The sequence below is a fragment of the Podarcis erhardii genome, assembly GCF_964252035.2.
Source record: "Podarcis erhardii genome assembly, chromosome: Z".
NCBI classification, from domain to species: Eukaryota; Metazoa; Chordata; class Lepidosauria; order Squamata; family Lacertidae; genus Podarcis; species Podarcis erhardii.
Genome location: NC_138504.1, coordinates 4,232,429 through 4,249,296, shown reverse-complemented (window position 1 = coordinate 4,249,296; position 16,868 = coordinate 4,232,429). Strand labels below are relative to the sequence as shown.

General features: G+C 50.6%; 1 protein-coding gene across 6 annotated transcripts in view; it reads right to left on the bottom strand.

The window, feature by feature from the left end:
• Positions 1–605: 605 nt before the first annotated feature.
• NLGN3 (neuroligin 3) overlaps positions 606–16,868 on the bottom strand; it is a 78,535-nt gene continuing 62,272 nt past the window's right edge. For all 6 annotated transcript variants that reach the window (XM_081848285.1, XM_081848288.1, XM_081848286.1 and 3 more), the window contains 3 exons: positions 15,100–15,285; positions 3,506–4,295; positions 606–2,161 (listed from right to left, as the gene is read on the bottom strand). In XM_081848285.1, coding sequence (XP_081704411.1) covers positions 1,315–2,161; positions 3,506–4,295; positions 15,100–15,285 — 1,823 coding nt within the window. In that variant the 3' untranslated portion in view covers positions 606–1,314. The remainder of the gene's footprint in view (positions 2,162–3,505; positions 4,296–15,099; positions 15,286–16,868) is intronic.

The window sequence follows — 16,868 nt, the reverse complement described above, 5'->3', positions numbered from 1 at the left end:
CTGACCCAACCCAAGAAGGCAAGGCGCTGGGGAGGCCAGGATAGGTGTGTCCGGCTGGCATGGAGCAGGGAGCGGTTGAGGGGGATGGGAGGGTGGGCTTGGCCAAGCTCCAAAAGGGGTTTGAAAACTACAGAGGGTGGGGAGGGGAACGGGGCAGGCTGGCCAATGCAATGGGGGGGGGGCAGCAGCATGGAGGAGAGGCAGGAGGCGGAAGGAACTAGGTCATCCCTTGGGTGCCTCCAGGCCACAGGTTGGTTGGTTGTCACATACAGGAATGAATGGCTGTGGAAGGGCATATCAAAAGTACAAAAGGACCTGGTGGCCTGCTGGGGGCCACTGCTGCCACAAGGGAAGTCTGGCTGGTTTCTCGGTTTGGCACAGGTCAATGCTGGCAGGGCCACCGGGGTGGGCAGAGGGGGGCTGCAGCACAGATGGGGTTGGCGGGTGCATGTCTGTGTTTCCCAGTGTATGGGGAGGGGTCTCTCTCTCTTTCTGTGTGTATGTGTTTGTGTATTTGTGGTGTGTATGTGTGTGTGTCTAATTGGCTTTTTTTATATCAAGAACACTTAAGTTTAAAATCTTTACAAAGGACAAAACACGGCGTCTTCCGTTAGTGTTTTAAAGAACTAAAGATCTGCTTAAAAAACGTCTCTTGGAAAGAAACAGACGGACAGGAAAAAAGTTTTCTCCACGACACGAAGGAGAGGCGTGAGGGTTGCGAGGGACGGGGCGGGGGGGGGGAGGAGAGCCACCTGGACAGCATCTGTTTGGGCCCAGCACCAAGCGCAGGCTACATATCCAGGACACAGCACTGGGGCTTTGGGCACCGGACTGCACCTGCCCAGGGCTCCCTGGCATGCGGTCCCAAGCCGCTGCCTCGGCATGGCAACTCAGCCCACGAGAGTTGTTTTCCCATGGCACTGACTGGTAAATCTCTAGTAGTAAGGAGGGAACGGCAGGCAGGAGCCACCCCGAGGCCCACGGTTGGGGTTCCCCAGGCAGTGCCCTGTGGCTCTGGGGAGGGGCCGGGAGGGGCCTCCAGCAGGCTCAGAGGGCTCCCCGATCCCCTCCTGCACAGTGTCTGGACTCGGGAGCAGGGAGCGAGGCGGCTCTGGTCGCAGTTTCTGGCCCCCTTCTGCTCAGCCAAGACCCTTGCCGGGCCTCCAGGAGAGTCAAAGCACTTGATACAAACGAAATCCCCAAAGGGCGAGTAGTCCAGGGATGCTCGCCACACCTTGCCGCCACTCCCCCCTCCCCCCAGCAGTGCCAGGTCCGGTGAGGGCGCACGGGGAGTGCACGGGTGCTTGGGGCAGGCTATACCCGGGTGGTGGAGTGTGAGTGCGGGAGCCCAGTACTGCTGAAGCTGGCGGCGAAGGTGTTGTAGGGGTGCAGGGTCTGCAGCCCCACCAGGGAGTTGGGGATCATCGTGATGGTGTTGGGCGTCATGAGCGGGATGTCGTCTGGCGAGCGGCGAAGGGTGAGCGTGTAGTCGGGCAAGGCGGCAAGGCGCAGGGCGTCGTGGGGGGCCTCGCAGTCGCCATGGTGTGCCTGGTTCGCCTGCAGCGATGGCATCTCCTCCTCTGGGGTGTGACCGATGTCGTTGGCGGCGCTGGCGGCCCGCTGCGGGCTGGGCTGACGGTGCGTGTCCTGCCGGCGCTTGTCCTTGCGGTAGTAGAGGGCGGCGAAGGCCAGGACGTTGAGGAAGAGCAGCGAGGCACCCACGGCGATGGTGACGCTCAGCTCGGTGGAGTAGTCCCGGGGGTTCTCCACCAGCAGGGTCCCCGCCCCGTCCTGCTCCGGGTTCCACTTCTCCTGTGAGCCCTCGCTAGTGTAGGCGGTGGAGATGGCTGGGCGCTTGGTGCTCCAGGCCTTGCCGTTGGGCCGGCGGGTGATGTGGGAGTTCTGGGTAGTGTCGGGCGGCGGCACCTTGGTGGTGGTGGAGGTGTAGTGGAACATATCATGCAGGTTGTACAGGTGCGGCACCAGGTGTTTCCAGAAGGCAACCTTGGTGGCGCGGTAGTGATCTCGCACGCGTGGCTTGAGGCCGATGTGCAGGTAGAGCTGGTCGCGGGGGTTGTACTTGGACCACGCCACCTCCTCAAAGCGGTTGGCCTTGGTGTGGATGAACTTGGTGTCCTGAGGCACCGGTTTGTTGGGGTCCCTGGAAGTGTGAGAGAAAGAGGGAACACAAAGAGGGGACAACATTATTATTATTATTATTAGATTAAATTTATCTACCGCCCTTCATAAATGGATCCCAGGGTGGTTCACAGAATAAAATACAAGCTAAAACACAAGTAAATAATTAAACCAAAGCAATAACACACACACACACCCTCCCAAAGATACATTTAATAAGACTGTCAGATTTTTATTTATTTGTCACATTTATATGCCACTTTTTCCTCCTTGGAACTGCAAGGCAGTGTACATGGCGCTCCTTCTCCTCCGCACCTCATCCTCACAACAACCCTGTGAGGTAGGTTAAGGTAAAAGATGCCCAAGTTGGTACCCAGTGAGCTTCACAGCTGAGTGGAGATTCAAACCCTGCCCTCCCAGATCCTAGTCCAACACTACGCCAGCTGGGCCCTTGAGGGAGAAAGAACCACTATGCCAGCTTCAGAGGCCTTAGAAAGACAAGTGGCCTATCCGGGGTAGTTAACACCAAAGCAGAAGCAACGAGGTATTAAAACATAGGCGGTTGATTTAAATGGCAGGCCCTGAAATTCTGGTTCTGTAAATCTGAGCTCAGTCTAGAGCAGGGATGGGGAAACTTTTTCAGGCCATGTTCCTGTCTAGGCAAGCTTCTGAGGAAAACATGCCACTCATGGGTGGGCCAGAGGTGAAGTGGGTGGAGCAACATGTGTAGTTCTAACCTCTGTCCAGTAAGCTGTGCATTCACTTCCCCACCCTCCATCTAAACATGCTTGAGATGTTACCGGAGTTCAAGGACACGTTCCAGCCAATCAGAAGCACTAGGGATGAGAGGGAGGGCCTGGAGAGAGAGTCCCAGGGGCCAGATGGAGAGCCTGAAGAGCCTCATCTGGGACCAAGATTCCCCACCCCTGGTCTGGCAGATGGAGACGAGGCTTTTCTTGAGGAACCACCTTTTGCTTAGCCTGATGGTTGATCCTTTTTATTCTGTACTGCCCACTCCAGTGGGAAGTGGCCCTTTTTGACTTCAAACCCTTTTAACTGAAGGAGGTAGGGATCAGACCTAGGACCCTCATGCCTACACAGCCTAATGAGCTGCAGCCTTTGTCTCAACCTCCTGCTCCATCACCAAAATCAACCAACCTGTTTAATGCACAACTTTGCACAGGGAGGCAGCATGGCAGGAGGTGTCTACAGCTTGCAAGTAACACAGCCCCTGCAACCATTACATATCCCTGTCCTGCACCCCCCTCACCTCTTTTTTTGATTGAGGTTCGTCCACTAGGGAGATGACTGGTACCCCCCAACCACTTGGCCCCTGGGGTGGGAAGGGGTGGTGGTGGAAACCTACCCGGTCTTGGCAAAGTTTGTCCAGTAGGTCATGACCACAGCACTCAGCATGACATCGTTCTTGGAGAAGTTGCAGGGGAAGAGGTCAGTGGGCCCGATCATGGGGATCCCGAAGACGTAAGGCACCTCGTCCCCGTGGGCGGCGTCGGACCAGGGCGGCTTCATGAGGCTCTGACAGTGGTGGTAGAAGGCGTAAAAGTACGTGGGGGAGCCATAGCGGGCATGCAGGTCAGCGGTCACCACTGAGGGCTCCACCCACTGGTGGTCGGTGAACAGGGCCACCAGCGTCTTGCGGCGTGTCTCGGGGTTGTCCCGGTCAGCCCAGTCCGTGTACATGAACTTGATAGTCTCACGGAGCGTGTCCTTTCCCTCAGGGTAGCCGTACAGGTTGTCCACAAAGTTGGAGACGGAGTAGTCGAAGTCGCTGCCCGAGACACCGTCCTCTGGGTCCACCACGCCCTCCACGAACTTGAGCCCCTCGCCTTGGTTGACGCCCAGCATGATGTCGTAGTTGAGGAACTCGCCCTGTTCCATCAGGATCTCCGGGTCGTCAGGGATGACGTCCCCATCAATGACGGGCCCGAAGGCCACGTGGTAGCGTGCCGGCTGGATGTCCTGCTCCACCAGCTCCTTGGCGCTCTTCTGCCGCAGGCAGTCCACCATGTCCACTGTGTCCAGCACGTTGCAGCCAACCTTGTCAGCCAGCAGGCTGGTGTACTTCACTGGCTGGTAGTTGACAGCCCAACTGGAGAGGGCAGAGCCGCTCTGGATGATGGCCCTCTGGAAGAGGCCTGCAGGTGGGAGACACAGAGGTGAGCAGAAAAGGCTTGAGCATCAACATCAACCTTCTCTCTCTCTCTCTCTCTCCTGCCTAGGCTGAGGAACCCCTTAGGATGCCGCCCTGCCACAAGTGCTGAAACGGCAGAATTGACTGCTGAATTAAGAGGATGTCATGACAAGAGTGTTTACGGTGGAACAGAAACCCCTGAGGGATCACCTACCAAAATATCAGCAATCTATGAAGTTGTGGGCGGGATTTGGCATACGAGCAGCAGATGAATGAAAGATTGAATGGTAGCGGGGTTTAGATAATGAAAATACATGTGTTACGAAACAGCTTATAAAAAGGAGTATAAACCAAACGTCAGGAAAGGAAGGGTGGTGGGAAGTCAAGAAGGAACTTGCATGTTTTTTAAAAAATGTATATGGTGACAAATGCTTTGAAATATTGCTGGAGACTTAATAAAAATGATATATGTACACATACAAACTCACAAACAATACGCCACCCTGTTTTCCTGCCCACAAACAATGTGGCAACCATCAGCCTCTGCGGGAAGCTAGCTCTAAAGGAAGAGAACAGTTGATGCTGCCCTGCGGCCCTTTGGCCTCTCCCGAACTATTTCTGGGAAACACAAGAAGCCACAAGACACACCCAACAGCCCCTCTTTCTGTTGCTGGGCTCCAGAAATGGGAAGAAAGGGTGCCACTTTCTTCTTAGATGCTGGCCTGGCTGCAGAGTGTGGGGCACCCTGGGGCATTAGCTTAAGCCCCCCCCCTCCAGTGTGGGCCAAGTGTGGCTCCGTCCTGCCCCGCCCGCCACAATAAGCAGTAAGGGGAGGAGGGGGTGTTGGCAGCGGCCTCCCTCCTGCAGGCAGGGCTCTTGGAGGCTGCAGGCTGGCGGCTTGGGGGTTAAAGCCCCACACCACTTAACCCTGTGCATCCCACCGGGAGCAGCCCTCGCTTCCTGCCCAGCTGGGCCCCGCTCCGTGCCAATGCCCAGTGGCACAAAGAAGCCTTTTTGCTGGAGGGAACACAAGCGGCAGGGGCGGTGGTGGTGGTGGGGGGGGCGGCGACGCAACGCAGAGCCTAGGAAGCAGGCCCACAAAGGACCTGGGGCTGGCAGAGGAATGCTGGGCTGGGTGCCAAGGCCCCTTCCATGCAGCTTGTCCTCTGAATACAAAAAGGCCCCAGGAAACGGCAGCCTCTGCAGCTGAGACAGGGGGAAGGGGCCAGAGGGCAGCGTTCCCTCTGCGGTGGCAGAAGCACTCAGCGCTTGGCCTGGGCTCCCCAAAAGAGCAATGCCACACAGGGAACCGAGGCCAGGCCTCGTCTCTCTGGATGGAGGAGGGAGAAGCCCCCTGGCTCCCGACCTGGGGAGGGGGGTAGATGTCTATTTATAATCACACACTCTCTTGCTGCAAAATATCCTCTCAACCAGCTGCATACCTCGTCAGCGTTAATTGCCTCTTGCCTACATTTTCTGTCGGTATTTTAACAACCGTTGCAAGGGCGCTGCGTCATCGCAAGGCTTATACCAAAGCCTTCCAGGACATCCGCCGAGTGGAGGAGGTCTTGAATCAGCCACTCAAGTGCAGTTGGGCATGCTTGGAAGGCATCCTGGCTCTTGCAAGGCTGGGGCAGCTAAAGAGACCGAGCTACGAGCTGCGGGAAATCCCTGGTTTGAATCTTGCCCCAGCCATGAGAACATAATGAGGGCCTGGCTGCTAGTTTGGGCCAAAGTCCAGCACCCTGACTTCACAGCGGCCAGCTGGGGGTCTCGATTGGAAGCCCATATACCAGGCCTGAGCACAACAGACAGCACTCTCCCCACCTGCAATTCCCAGGTATTCAGAGGCACAGGGCCTCTGACCAAGGGCAAAGAACACAGCCAGATCCTCTGGGATTTGTCTAATCCTCTCTCAAAGCTGTCCAATTGAGTGGCCATCGCTGCATTGCAAGAGAGCAAAACTACATGCTGAACTATATGCTGTGAAGAGTTTTTCCTTTTGTCTCTTCTGAACATTCCAACATTCAGGTTCATGAGCGGCCTCAAGTTCTACAGTCACTGAGAGGGAGGAAAAGACTTCTCATCCTCTCCCCCCCCCCTTTCACACCAGGTGTAATTGTACACACCTCTGCCATGTCCCCTCTCACTCGTTTTTCTTCTTCTAAACTTATTCACACACCCTCTGTCTTTTTTCTTCTGTAAGCCTCTAGCCACTGTTACACAGTGATAACGATGCTCCTCTACCTTACAGAGGTGTTGTAAGGCAGAGTTTTCCAGACTGTGTGTTGTGACACGTTAGCATGTCAGCTGCAGTGTGCAGGTGTGTTGCACAAATGCTTCCTGCACTGCTGCCGGGGCTGGAAAGGGGTTTGTTTAACTTCCAGTTTGCTAGTGAAACTGAATTACTGAATGATGATGCATGTCTAAAAAGTGTGTCACCACCATGAAAAGTTTAGAAAGATCTGTTGTAAGGATTACGAAGGGGCCCTTCTCTCAGTCTCACCACCCTTAGAGGCATGCTTGGGAGGGACACACACGGGACAGGGCCTCCTTGGTGGTGGCTGCTGCCCGACGACTTCAGAACTACCTCCTGAGAGACACTAGACTGGCTCCCTCACTGTGGTCCTTCTGCAAGCAGGTGAAGACTTACTCGTTCCAAGAGGCTTTTGGGAACTGACTGCTTTTAAGAAAAGGGCTGGTGCCATGCTGTTTTTATAGTAATTGCTGGAACACACACACACACACACACACACACACACACACACACACACACAATTTAAACTCTATCAATGTTTAATTTGTTTTTCAATTATTATTTTTTTCTGTGTTTTAGCAGTTCTTATTTTTATCAGTAAACTGCCAGGGAAAAAGGCAGGGAACCCACAGGGACCTCCCTGCAGCATCACAACTGGGTCAGTGGGCATATAAAACCAGTCCAAAACTAGCCTCCTCCCACAGCCCTCATCTGCGGATGCTGCCATCTGGGCTGTGAGTCCTGGAAGGCCTTTTCTCACCTGGACTGGGAGGCCGGGGCCCGGACTGACTGCAGCTGCAAAAGCTGAGGCTCCTGAAAATACACTTGGGCTGGGGCATTGTTTAGGGAGTGGTTTTTTTGGGGGGGGGGGAGGGAGGTGTTATTGCTATTATTTGTATCTTTATTTTAGATCTTGATGCACATGTGAAAATTGTTCAGTTTGGTTATGCATTTTTAAAATGTTTTATTTATTGCTTTTGTTATGTCGCAGCTATGTATTTTCTTTCATGCTGCAAGCCGCCTTGAACATGGTTTGAACTGTGCAAAAATATACAAATAAAACTACATATGCATGCATGTATGCCATGAGAAGAGGACCCTGGGTCCATTCCTTCTGCTGATCATATCAGCAAAGTCATAGCTACTGTTTGAGGGCTTATTTTTTTAAGAAAAGCAGCAAGTTGAAACTTTGGAAGCCCATTAACAACAGAAGCAAACACACAGACACTTTCCTATCAATGGGGGGGCATCCTAGGTGGGCACGTATTCTGACCTATGAACGGATATTCCAGTGCCTTTTCGGGAGGAGGGTGGAATAGGGGGCAGCAGCACTGGGGGAGGGTAGTTGTTTTTAAAAAACCCTCCCCTCCCACCCCACAGGCCCAATATATAAATCCACTCTTCCTCCCCTACCAGGAGCTATTATGGAAAACACAATATAAGTATCTGCATCCCCCCCCAAAAAAGAACTGCAGGTTTGGTGAAGTGGGGGGGGGGTTTAAACCCGGCCGACAGTAGTCGTGGAAGGAGAGGGACCCTCTTCTCACAGGGCTCTATCCTCAGTTGACACATCTCTCTTCCTCAGATACAAACACACAGGCTAGCTCTCTCCCCGTATATGTGTGCGCACACACGTGGTTGGTTTTTTGTTGTTGTTGTTGTTGTTTTGTGTGTGTGTCTGTTTTTAACCAAAGAAAAAGTCACTGGGAGCTCTCATCGCGTCACTGTCTAGTTCTGGCCCCCTGGCACTTAACACGTCTCCCTTTCTCTGTGCTCCCAAACCAAGGCCGTTTGTTCACTGTGACTCATCTTGGGCCTTCGCCTTGTTGGATGCAGTCCTGACAGCTTTGTGCTTTCCTTCTCCTTAGTCACATGTACTGCCTCCCGTTTCCTGTAAGTTCTGCTTTTATAAAATCTCCAGGCTGCTAGGAAATCTCCTTGTGCAGCCACATCGATCTGCTGGGGAATCGTTCCAGGTTGTCCTTTGCATCGGCACGCCACGAGGGTGTGCCTCTCCCGTATTGCCCTTCTGAAGAACTACCAGCCCCCAGCTCCCTCCTTTCCCCTCTTCTGTGCCCAGGACCAGATTTGCCGGTGTGCTGAAGCTCGTGCTATTGAACTTCACATCCTTCACTTGCCAAGCATCACCCCCACCCCCAACACACACCCTGCCACCACTGCAGGAAAATACAGAACGATGTGATTTTTATTGACATGTGAAATGTAGGTGATCACATTTCAACCTCTGCTGTATACACATTGGCTGGAACCGGAGGGAGCATTGTGCCTCCTGAATTCAGGTTTGGAAGGTGCTGACAGCCTACTAATTAAAGAGAGGAACCCATAGCCTGCAACCAAGTAGCCACTAATACTGAGCTCCCAGGACAGAGATGAGGGAACTAGGAGCCCTCCACATGTTCCTGGACAACATCATGTTTCCTGACCATGGAAATTGGTGTTGAGTGACATTTGGAGGGTCCCAGTTTCCACACACCTACCCTTGAGACACACCAGAAGTCAATGTGCCGTGATTTAAAAACAAACAAACAAACAAACAAACAAACAACCTCCTTGCCAATTGGTTGGATGAGCAGGTGGGACCATGAAACCTTATCTCAAAAGCTTTCTTTGAATATTTACTGCATTTCTATCATTAGCATTGCATGTATGTACCACCCTTCGTCCAAAGATCACAGAGCGTTTACAAAATAAAAACACAAAATTCATAAATAATATTTTTTTAAAAACACACAGAAAAAAATCATGTTTAAAAGGCCATAGATTGTCTAACAGCCAAAGGCCTGGTTGAAGAGAAATGATTCCACTATGTTCAGCTGTGGATCGTGGTTGTGACACCTGTGATGAAGCCAGTGAGCAATACGAACAGATGGAGCAAAAGCAAGCAAACAAACAAACCCCACAAGCTTTCCCATATCCTCAGCATACAAGGATGCTAAAAAACCCCAACAGCCAGCTGCCCCAATGGAAAGTTTGCACAAGTGGGACACTGACTGTCTCCAGCAAAGGGGCTGCCTCCCGCCAGCCAATTTGCCCCCTTTCTCAGGAAGGGCAAAGGTTTGTGTCAATTCTGCTGCAGAACAGATGCATCAAAAGGTCTTGAGAAAAGGGCCAAGCCTGTAGCTATTTCTGAAAGAGGGTGGTGGTGAGAATAGTTTTGTGGGGCTCATTAAACTGCATTGACATCTTCTCCCGCCATTCTCTTGGCTGGCCCTGAAAGGATCACTTCAAGGATCCCAGGGCAAGGAAGTGTTCGTTATGCAGTAGTTTGGTCACCTCTGTGCGCTCACTAAATTAAAGGTGGGGAAGCTCAGGGCCCTGGGAATTAGGCAGCCCTCCAGGTCCCTAGGACTCTCCCCAGGACACATTCCCCACTGCCCCTGCTTTGCACCTTCCTTCGTGGATGCTTTTGCCTGGCTGGAATGTGTCCCTGGACTCTTGCTTGCCTGCATGGAGGACAGAGAGGGACGGGCGTGCATGCACATGCAAGCGACCCAATTGCACAAAGGTAAACCTGGCATTTATTGCTCTGTGCACTTTTGCCTCCAGCCCCGCTCACCACTGGCATGTGGCCCTTGGAAAGCAGCACAGAAAGGGATGTGGTCCTCTGACTGAGCATTATTCCCCATCCCCGTAGCATGTGCAACAAAAGCAGCCATGTGCTAAAACTGTCCCTTGTATCTGCCCACCTTGTGCTCACCACTAAGCTGCATGTCGGCCCTTTTTTTGCTTCCGATATACACTTCTCCAGCATGGTTTCATTGGGTTCCAGTGGCCACAGGGGCATCCTTTGCCTTCCCAGCTCAACAGATAACAGATACTGCCTTTCAGTGAGGTAATATCCAAAAGGAAACATTCTCCCTGGTACATGCACTGGTAGGGGAAGGCACCCCACACCTGCTGCCATGCTATTAGAAAATGGTCTGCTAGCTCCCTCCTGCCTGGTCCTGGTCCCCTCCCCTGGCTGGCTCAAAGAGGCCTGTTTATTCCCCGAGTCTGGCATATTCCTGCCAGCCTCCTTTGCTAGCACAGGATGATACTGCCTCTAGCTTGAGTGACAAGTTTTGCAGAAGCTGCACGACAGCAGCAGGGGGAGTGGCAGAGACCCTTCCTGCGTCTGCTGGTTTATGAGCCTCGGTAAAGAGCGAAGAGGTTCCACCACAGACGTACAAGAGCCTGTTTGGAATCAGTTCCCTGCAGGCAGAAGTGAGGAAGGCCAGGATGATGAGAGGTGTATTGCTGGCTCTTGACAGAACCATCAACGGGCCAGAGAGAGATTGGCGGCAGCCTCTCTCCAACTTCTTTGGGGCTGCTTAAGGAAGATCTGTGGGGAAGTAAGACACCAGACTATGCATGCTAAGCACATGGCTCCTCCCAAACAATTCTGGGCACTGTAGTTTGTTTGCAAAGGGTACTGGAAACTGTAGTAAGATATTGGTAAGGTACAGTGCCCAGGATTCTTTGGTGAAGCCATGCGCTTAAAATGTGTGATGGGGTTGTTGACCGAAAGGAGGGCCAAGTTCAGGAAGCATGCGCCAGCCATTCCTGAAGAGGCTTTCAGTTGGCCTGAGGGGGACTCATATTGCTCTGTGCTTTATACCATGTATTTGTTTCTGTATTTTAAAGCTGAAAACTGCCTTGACGGAAAGGAGGCATATAAATGAATGAATGCTCTAGGCCTCTGCTCTGCAGGCTCGAATTTGACCAGAGTTTAATGCTTTAGAGCAACAGAGGGAAAGAGAGAGAACACAATCCTGGATGGGCTCAGCATGTGCAACATGAGTAATGGGCTCCCAGCATTTATCAGCACAGTGCAGACACGCCCTCCCCTGTAATCAGCGACATTTTGTGTGACCTTTTAAGAATAATAATAATAATAATAATAATAATAATACAACCACCCTTTATCCATAGATCCCAGGGTGGTGTACAACATCAAAAACATAATTTACACTGCATAATAATAATGACCAAAGGTCTGGGTAAAGAGGAAAGTTTTCACCTGGCACCTAAAGTCCTGCAATGATGGTGCCAGGTGAGCCTCCCTGGGGAGAGCATTCCACAGATGGGGAGCCACTGCAGAAAAGGCCCACTATTGTGTTGTCACCCTCTGAACCTCTTAGGGAGCGGAGGACACAAAGAAGAGCCTCAGATAACGAGTGCAGGGTCTGGAACGATTCGCTAGGCGAGAGTTAATACGAACTACCTGCCGTTGCCCCACTCCCATCTTGCTAATTCAGTTTCCATTTACATATTCCATTCACACACACACACACACACACACACACACACACACACACACACCCCTCTGAAGATCCATGCAGTGAAAGGCAAAGAATCATGGATCATGAAAGACTCATTAATGCTTCTCCTTATTTACATAACTGCTGCTAAAACATAAATATAAGGACATATGAAACTGCCTTTATATCAAGGTCACCTGCATTGGCTCGGTCCTGTCATCTCTGACAATGGTTCTCAGAGGTCAACTTGGACAAAGGTGTTTCCTAGCCCTGTTGCCCAAGAACATTTTAACTGGGGTAGACTGATTCTGAGATTTTAGGCACACAAATGATATGCTTTCCACTAAGCTCTGAGCCTTTTCCATAAGTCAGCCTCTTCCATAGTGCAAGCTCACAGACAGAAATGAGCGACAGCCTCCATCCTGCTCTATCTCTTTTAGCAGCAGCCAGTTTGGGTTTTCATTCTGGAAAATGGCACAAGGCACAAGCACAATTCATTCCACACATGCATCCAGAGACTCATGCACACATAGGTCACATTCCAGAAGACCAACAACAACCCTGCAATTTCAAATTCCTAGCAGAATTTCTGATTCTGCATTGCAGCGGTTTCCTAGCCCCAAACAAGTCAATGGAAAGATGAAATTAACTACACCAGAGTCAAGCAGCTTCTGGTCTAGTTAACTGCAGCCCAATTAAAATAGCTCTTAAATTGTGAGACAGTGCTGAGAAGGAAAGTGGCATGGCATTACTTTCTTCAATCTGTAAAAACAGATCATATGATTGCTTGGTCAGTTAATACATGGACCCAATACCCTTCTAAAAATGTTATGCAAAGCACTGATGTATCTGCTATGTGATGTCTTTGGTGATGTCACAGGCACTGCCCAATAGGGTCTGCTGACAACTGTTCACACTCAAACAACAGCAGTACCAATAGCGCCACCGGGGCTTGTACTGGTGCCTGTGATGTTCTTGATGTTGGCACCCATCTGTCTTAAGACAGAATGTTCTTGATGACCCAGCCCTGAATCAGCTCTGCCGGTTTCCACGGTCAGTTTACTAACCTCATTCTGCCCAACCTTTGCTTCAATTGTAAGATACTCTCACTGCAACCTGCCAGCCAGGATTTAGAGTAAGTGAGAGCGTGAAGCCTTTGACCTAATTAAAACTCTTGAGTATTGCATTAGTCAGCCCCACAGGTTTTGTAAAATACAAATAAAAATAAAAGATTAAGCAGGTATTTTGTTCACAGCTTCCTTAGTTATGCATGGCAAGCTTCCAGATCTGTTTTACAAGGTCACTTGGAATGGATGGGTGGGCTGCTCTGGTTCTTTGCCGAAGCTGAGCAGAAACATCTCACAACAGACCTGACCTGCTGCAGCTGTTCTTTTTAGACTTGAAAAATGCCTCTACAGCACTTTTAACCCCTATCGGCCTTGGCTATTTCATGGGCTATCAAGCTGTTTCCCATCACTGCTGCTGATTTCCCCTTTAGGCCCATTATACAGCCAACATTTCTTTTAGTGTGGCTCCCTCTGGGGCTCAGGAGTTTTGCATGCCTCTGTTCAACTCCTCATGCCTTCTATGAATCTGACCCTAGGAAGGTCCTCAGACCATCTTCAGTCCACCCAGCTCCTTTTTTCTTCTCAAATGAACAGTTCCTTCTGCCACATTTGAATTCTACCGCCAAACCATTCCACACCAGCAAAAGCTGTGTGTTTTCATTTCTTTGCAAGTGTGCAAAGCACAGCACAGGGCACCAAACTCAGCACCCTGAGAATCATCCTCATTACAGAGGTTTTCTAAAAGAAATATCAAATGTAGAATGCTAACCCTCTTTCCAAACCATTCTAAACAGGAGTTTTTAACTTGGTTAAAATATATTACAAACGTGCAGAAGAACTTAAGAAGAACCAGGTGCCTGTAGGAAACCCGCCAGCAGGACCCTGATATTTCTAGCAACTGGTATTCGGAAGCATTACTGCCTCTGACAGTGGAGGCAGAGCAGAGCCATAATGGCTAGTGGCCACTGATGGTCTTATCTTCCACGACTTTGTCTCATCATCTTTGAAAGTCATCCAAGTTGGTAGCCATCCCTGCTTCCTTTGGGAGCAAGTCCTGCAGTTTAACTATGCACTGCACAAAGAAATACTTTGTCTGTCCTCTGCCTCTCACATGTATACGTGGATTTGCACTGTTGTACCTATGCAACCTTTCAGATAGATTGCTTGTTAATTTCATTTACCCGTTTCCTGTAAAGCAGAGGAGCAGCTTAGGCACTTCCTGATCCCTCAGTGCTGACACTTTCAGAAGCCTTTGTTACCATGCACCACTCCTTCTTTCCTGAATCTACTTTGCATTTTACTTAGATCTCCAAGATCTGGACCAAGGTACAAGAGCCACACACTTGAAGGGCATGGTGCCTCTCAGCACTTGCTGGGTTAAAAACGGGGTTTTGTTCTGAACATCAGGACTGAGCAAAGGCCACTGTATTAACAATAATAACAATAACAATAATTTATTATTATTATTATTATTATTATTATTATTATTATTATTATTATTATTATTTCTACCCCACCCATCTGGCTGGGTTTTCCCTGCCACTCTGGGCGGCTTTCAACAGAACATTACAAATTTCCACAAAAAAAATATTTTCCTATTTACCCCAAGGTCTCTTTGACAGTCTCATTTTGAGTGGAGGGAACTAATTTTGTGATTGATATTGTTAGAACAATTAGGAGTCCGAAATCCTTGCAAATCGCCCAAACCTCTACAAGTAGAGCCTGATCTGCTGACGCCTATGGTATATCTTTGCAGTCAAGATTATGTGAGCGTTAATTCAGAATTACTTTAACAACAAGAGCAAAGAGGCATACACATACCGGCTAAGCACCCGGGAACCTGCCATTCCCAGAGGAGCTAATGCATCAATGGGAGGTGCACATGAATCCTGGGAGCTGCAGCTTACCCCTCACAGAGCTACGGTTCCCAGCATCTTCGACAAACTACAATTCCCAGGATTCCTTGGGTTTGGGTGAAAGTCATGTGCCTTAAATGTATATGGTGTGTTTGTGCACAGCCATACACAAGGATAAGGAGGGTGAAAAGCACGGCTTCTCATGTCAGCACGGCTGGAGAGGCAGAGAAGTCCAGTAATTTCAGGACGGAGATGGGGGAAAATCTGCGCTCTTTCCAAACCCTTCTCCGACACACTCCACCTACTTGGCAAACGCAGAACTGGGTGCTGGAAAGAACTGGGTGCTGGAAAGACGCCGGTCTCTTACCCTCGGAGTGGTGCGACAGCGTGAGCAGGCTGACGCAGGAGGCACCAATGCCCGAACCGAAGACAGTGATGCGCAAGGGGTCGCCGCCAAAGAAGGCAATGTTTTCGCTGATCCAACGCAGAGCCTGGATCTGGTCCAGCAACCCATAGTTGCCCTTGGCAGCCTGGTCCCCGGTGCTCAGGAATCCTGCAGGCAAGATGATAGTAGTAAAATGGCACTGGCCCCAAGGCAATTCTCGCCTGCCCTTGCCCCTCATGCTACGCACTACAAAGGGCAAAGGCCACTGCCATGGGTCCCAGTTTCTCAGCTGCGACTGACCCCTTCCCTCCATCCCCTCTCAATATTGCGGAGATCCCCCACACCGTGCATTTGAAGCGCACCTCCTCACCCTGGCCCAAAGAATCTTGGGGACTTGTCATTTACCCCCACAGAACTGTCATTCTCAGCATGCGTAACAAACTGTAGAGTTACTGGGATTCCTTTGGGTGGTAGTGGAGTTAATGTGCTTTAAATGTACGGTGCATACACAGCCAAGAAGAACAAATGGGTGCAGTCTGCTCTGCATGCGGCTGTGGCTCTTTTGGTGTCTGCCTGTGGCGTACAGCCATTTTGGAGGGCTTGCCTCAGGAACGAGCCACCGTATTTTGGGAGAAGTGATGGTTCGTGTTTGTGTGGGCGTTGGGTCAAAACAAGTCAGCCTCTGTGAGAGGGGGCAGCTAGCAGCAGGGAAACGAGACCCTTGTCTGGGGTCAAGACTTGTCCTCTATTCCCTCACAGCTGACCCAGCCCCCCTCTGCCATCTTGGGCCTGCTGAGGGAATCTAAGGCCTCCAGACCTTAACTAGGTCAGAGCCTTTACGTACTTTGGCGCACTGAACAAAGCAGTTAGCCTGTTGGGGGAATTTTTATCTGTTTCCTTTTGGATGCTTTTTTTTCTTTTTTTGGAACAACTGATATATTTTATAGACATACTTTCCTGCAAGCCGCTTTTGGGCAACGTTTAGAAAAGCAGCTTTTGGACACTAGTGAGTCAAGTGGGATGTTTTACTTTTTTGTTTTACACCCACTCACCCACCCACCCCGATGAATCTTAATGAGCTAGGTGGGGTTTGTTCTTCTCCCCTGATTTTATGGTGGATATTTCCTTTGGTTTCTGGCCCAGGCCTTCCCTCCCCATGTAGTTATGAATGCTGTGTGATTCTTGTTTTTATTTATTTATTGTATATGATATATATCTTAAGAGCAAATGTCTCTAACAAACATTAATTTGCTAGGATGCATAATTGACCCTAGTGCTCCTGCTTAGAAGGGTTGTCAACTTACTAAAATCTTCTTTTAAAGTAGCAAATGTATCTTATTTCCAGACAGTGCCCCAGATTACCACACAGGCACCCACAAAATCAGAGATGCAGTTGCCATGAACAGTGGCCAAGGTCCCTCTGTCTTCCGGTGCAAAAGAAACAGATCCTCGGGTAGGGACTTGTTAGGGAGGGTGGCTTGTTTGCTTTTTTGTAGGGCAGACTGAGCTCCAGGGTACAGTGAGCAATACTCCCTTCGGGAAAAGGGAAGGCCCATATTCAGAATGCAAAGGAACGTGGAAGCCTCCTCAGGTCCCCCAAAAGGTCTAGCAATGTTGCCCCTTTAGCGATCAGCCATTGCCAGTCCATTTCCAGAGGAGGCTTGGCTGCACCCCAGCGATGGGGACATAGAATACTCCCTCTGGTGCAGCTCATTAGTGGCGCTTGCCAGGCCCCGCAGGAGGGAGGAGGT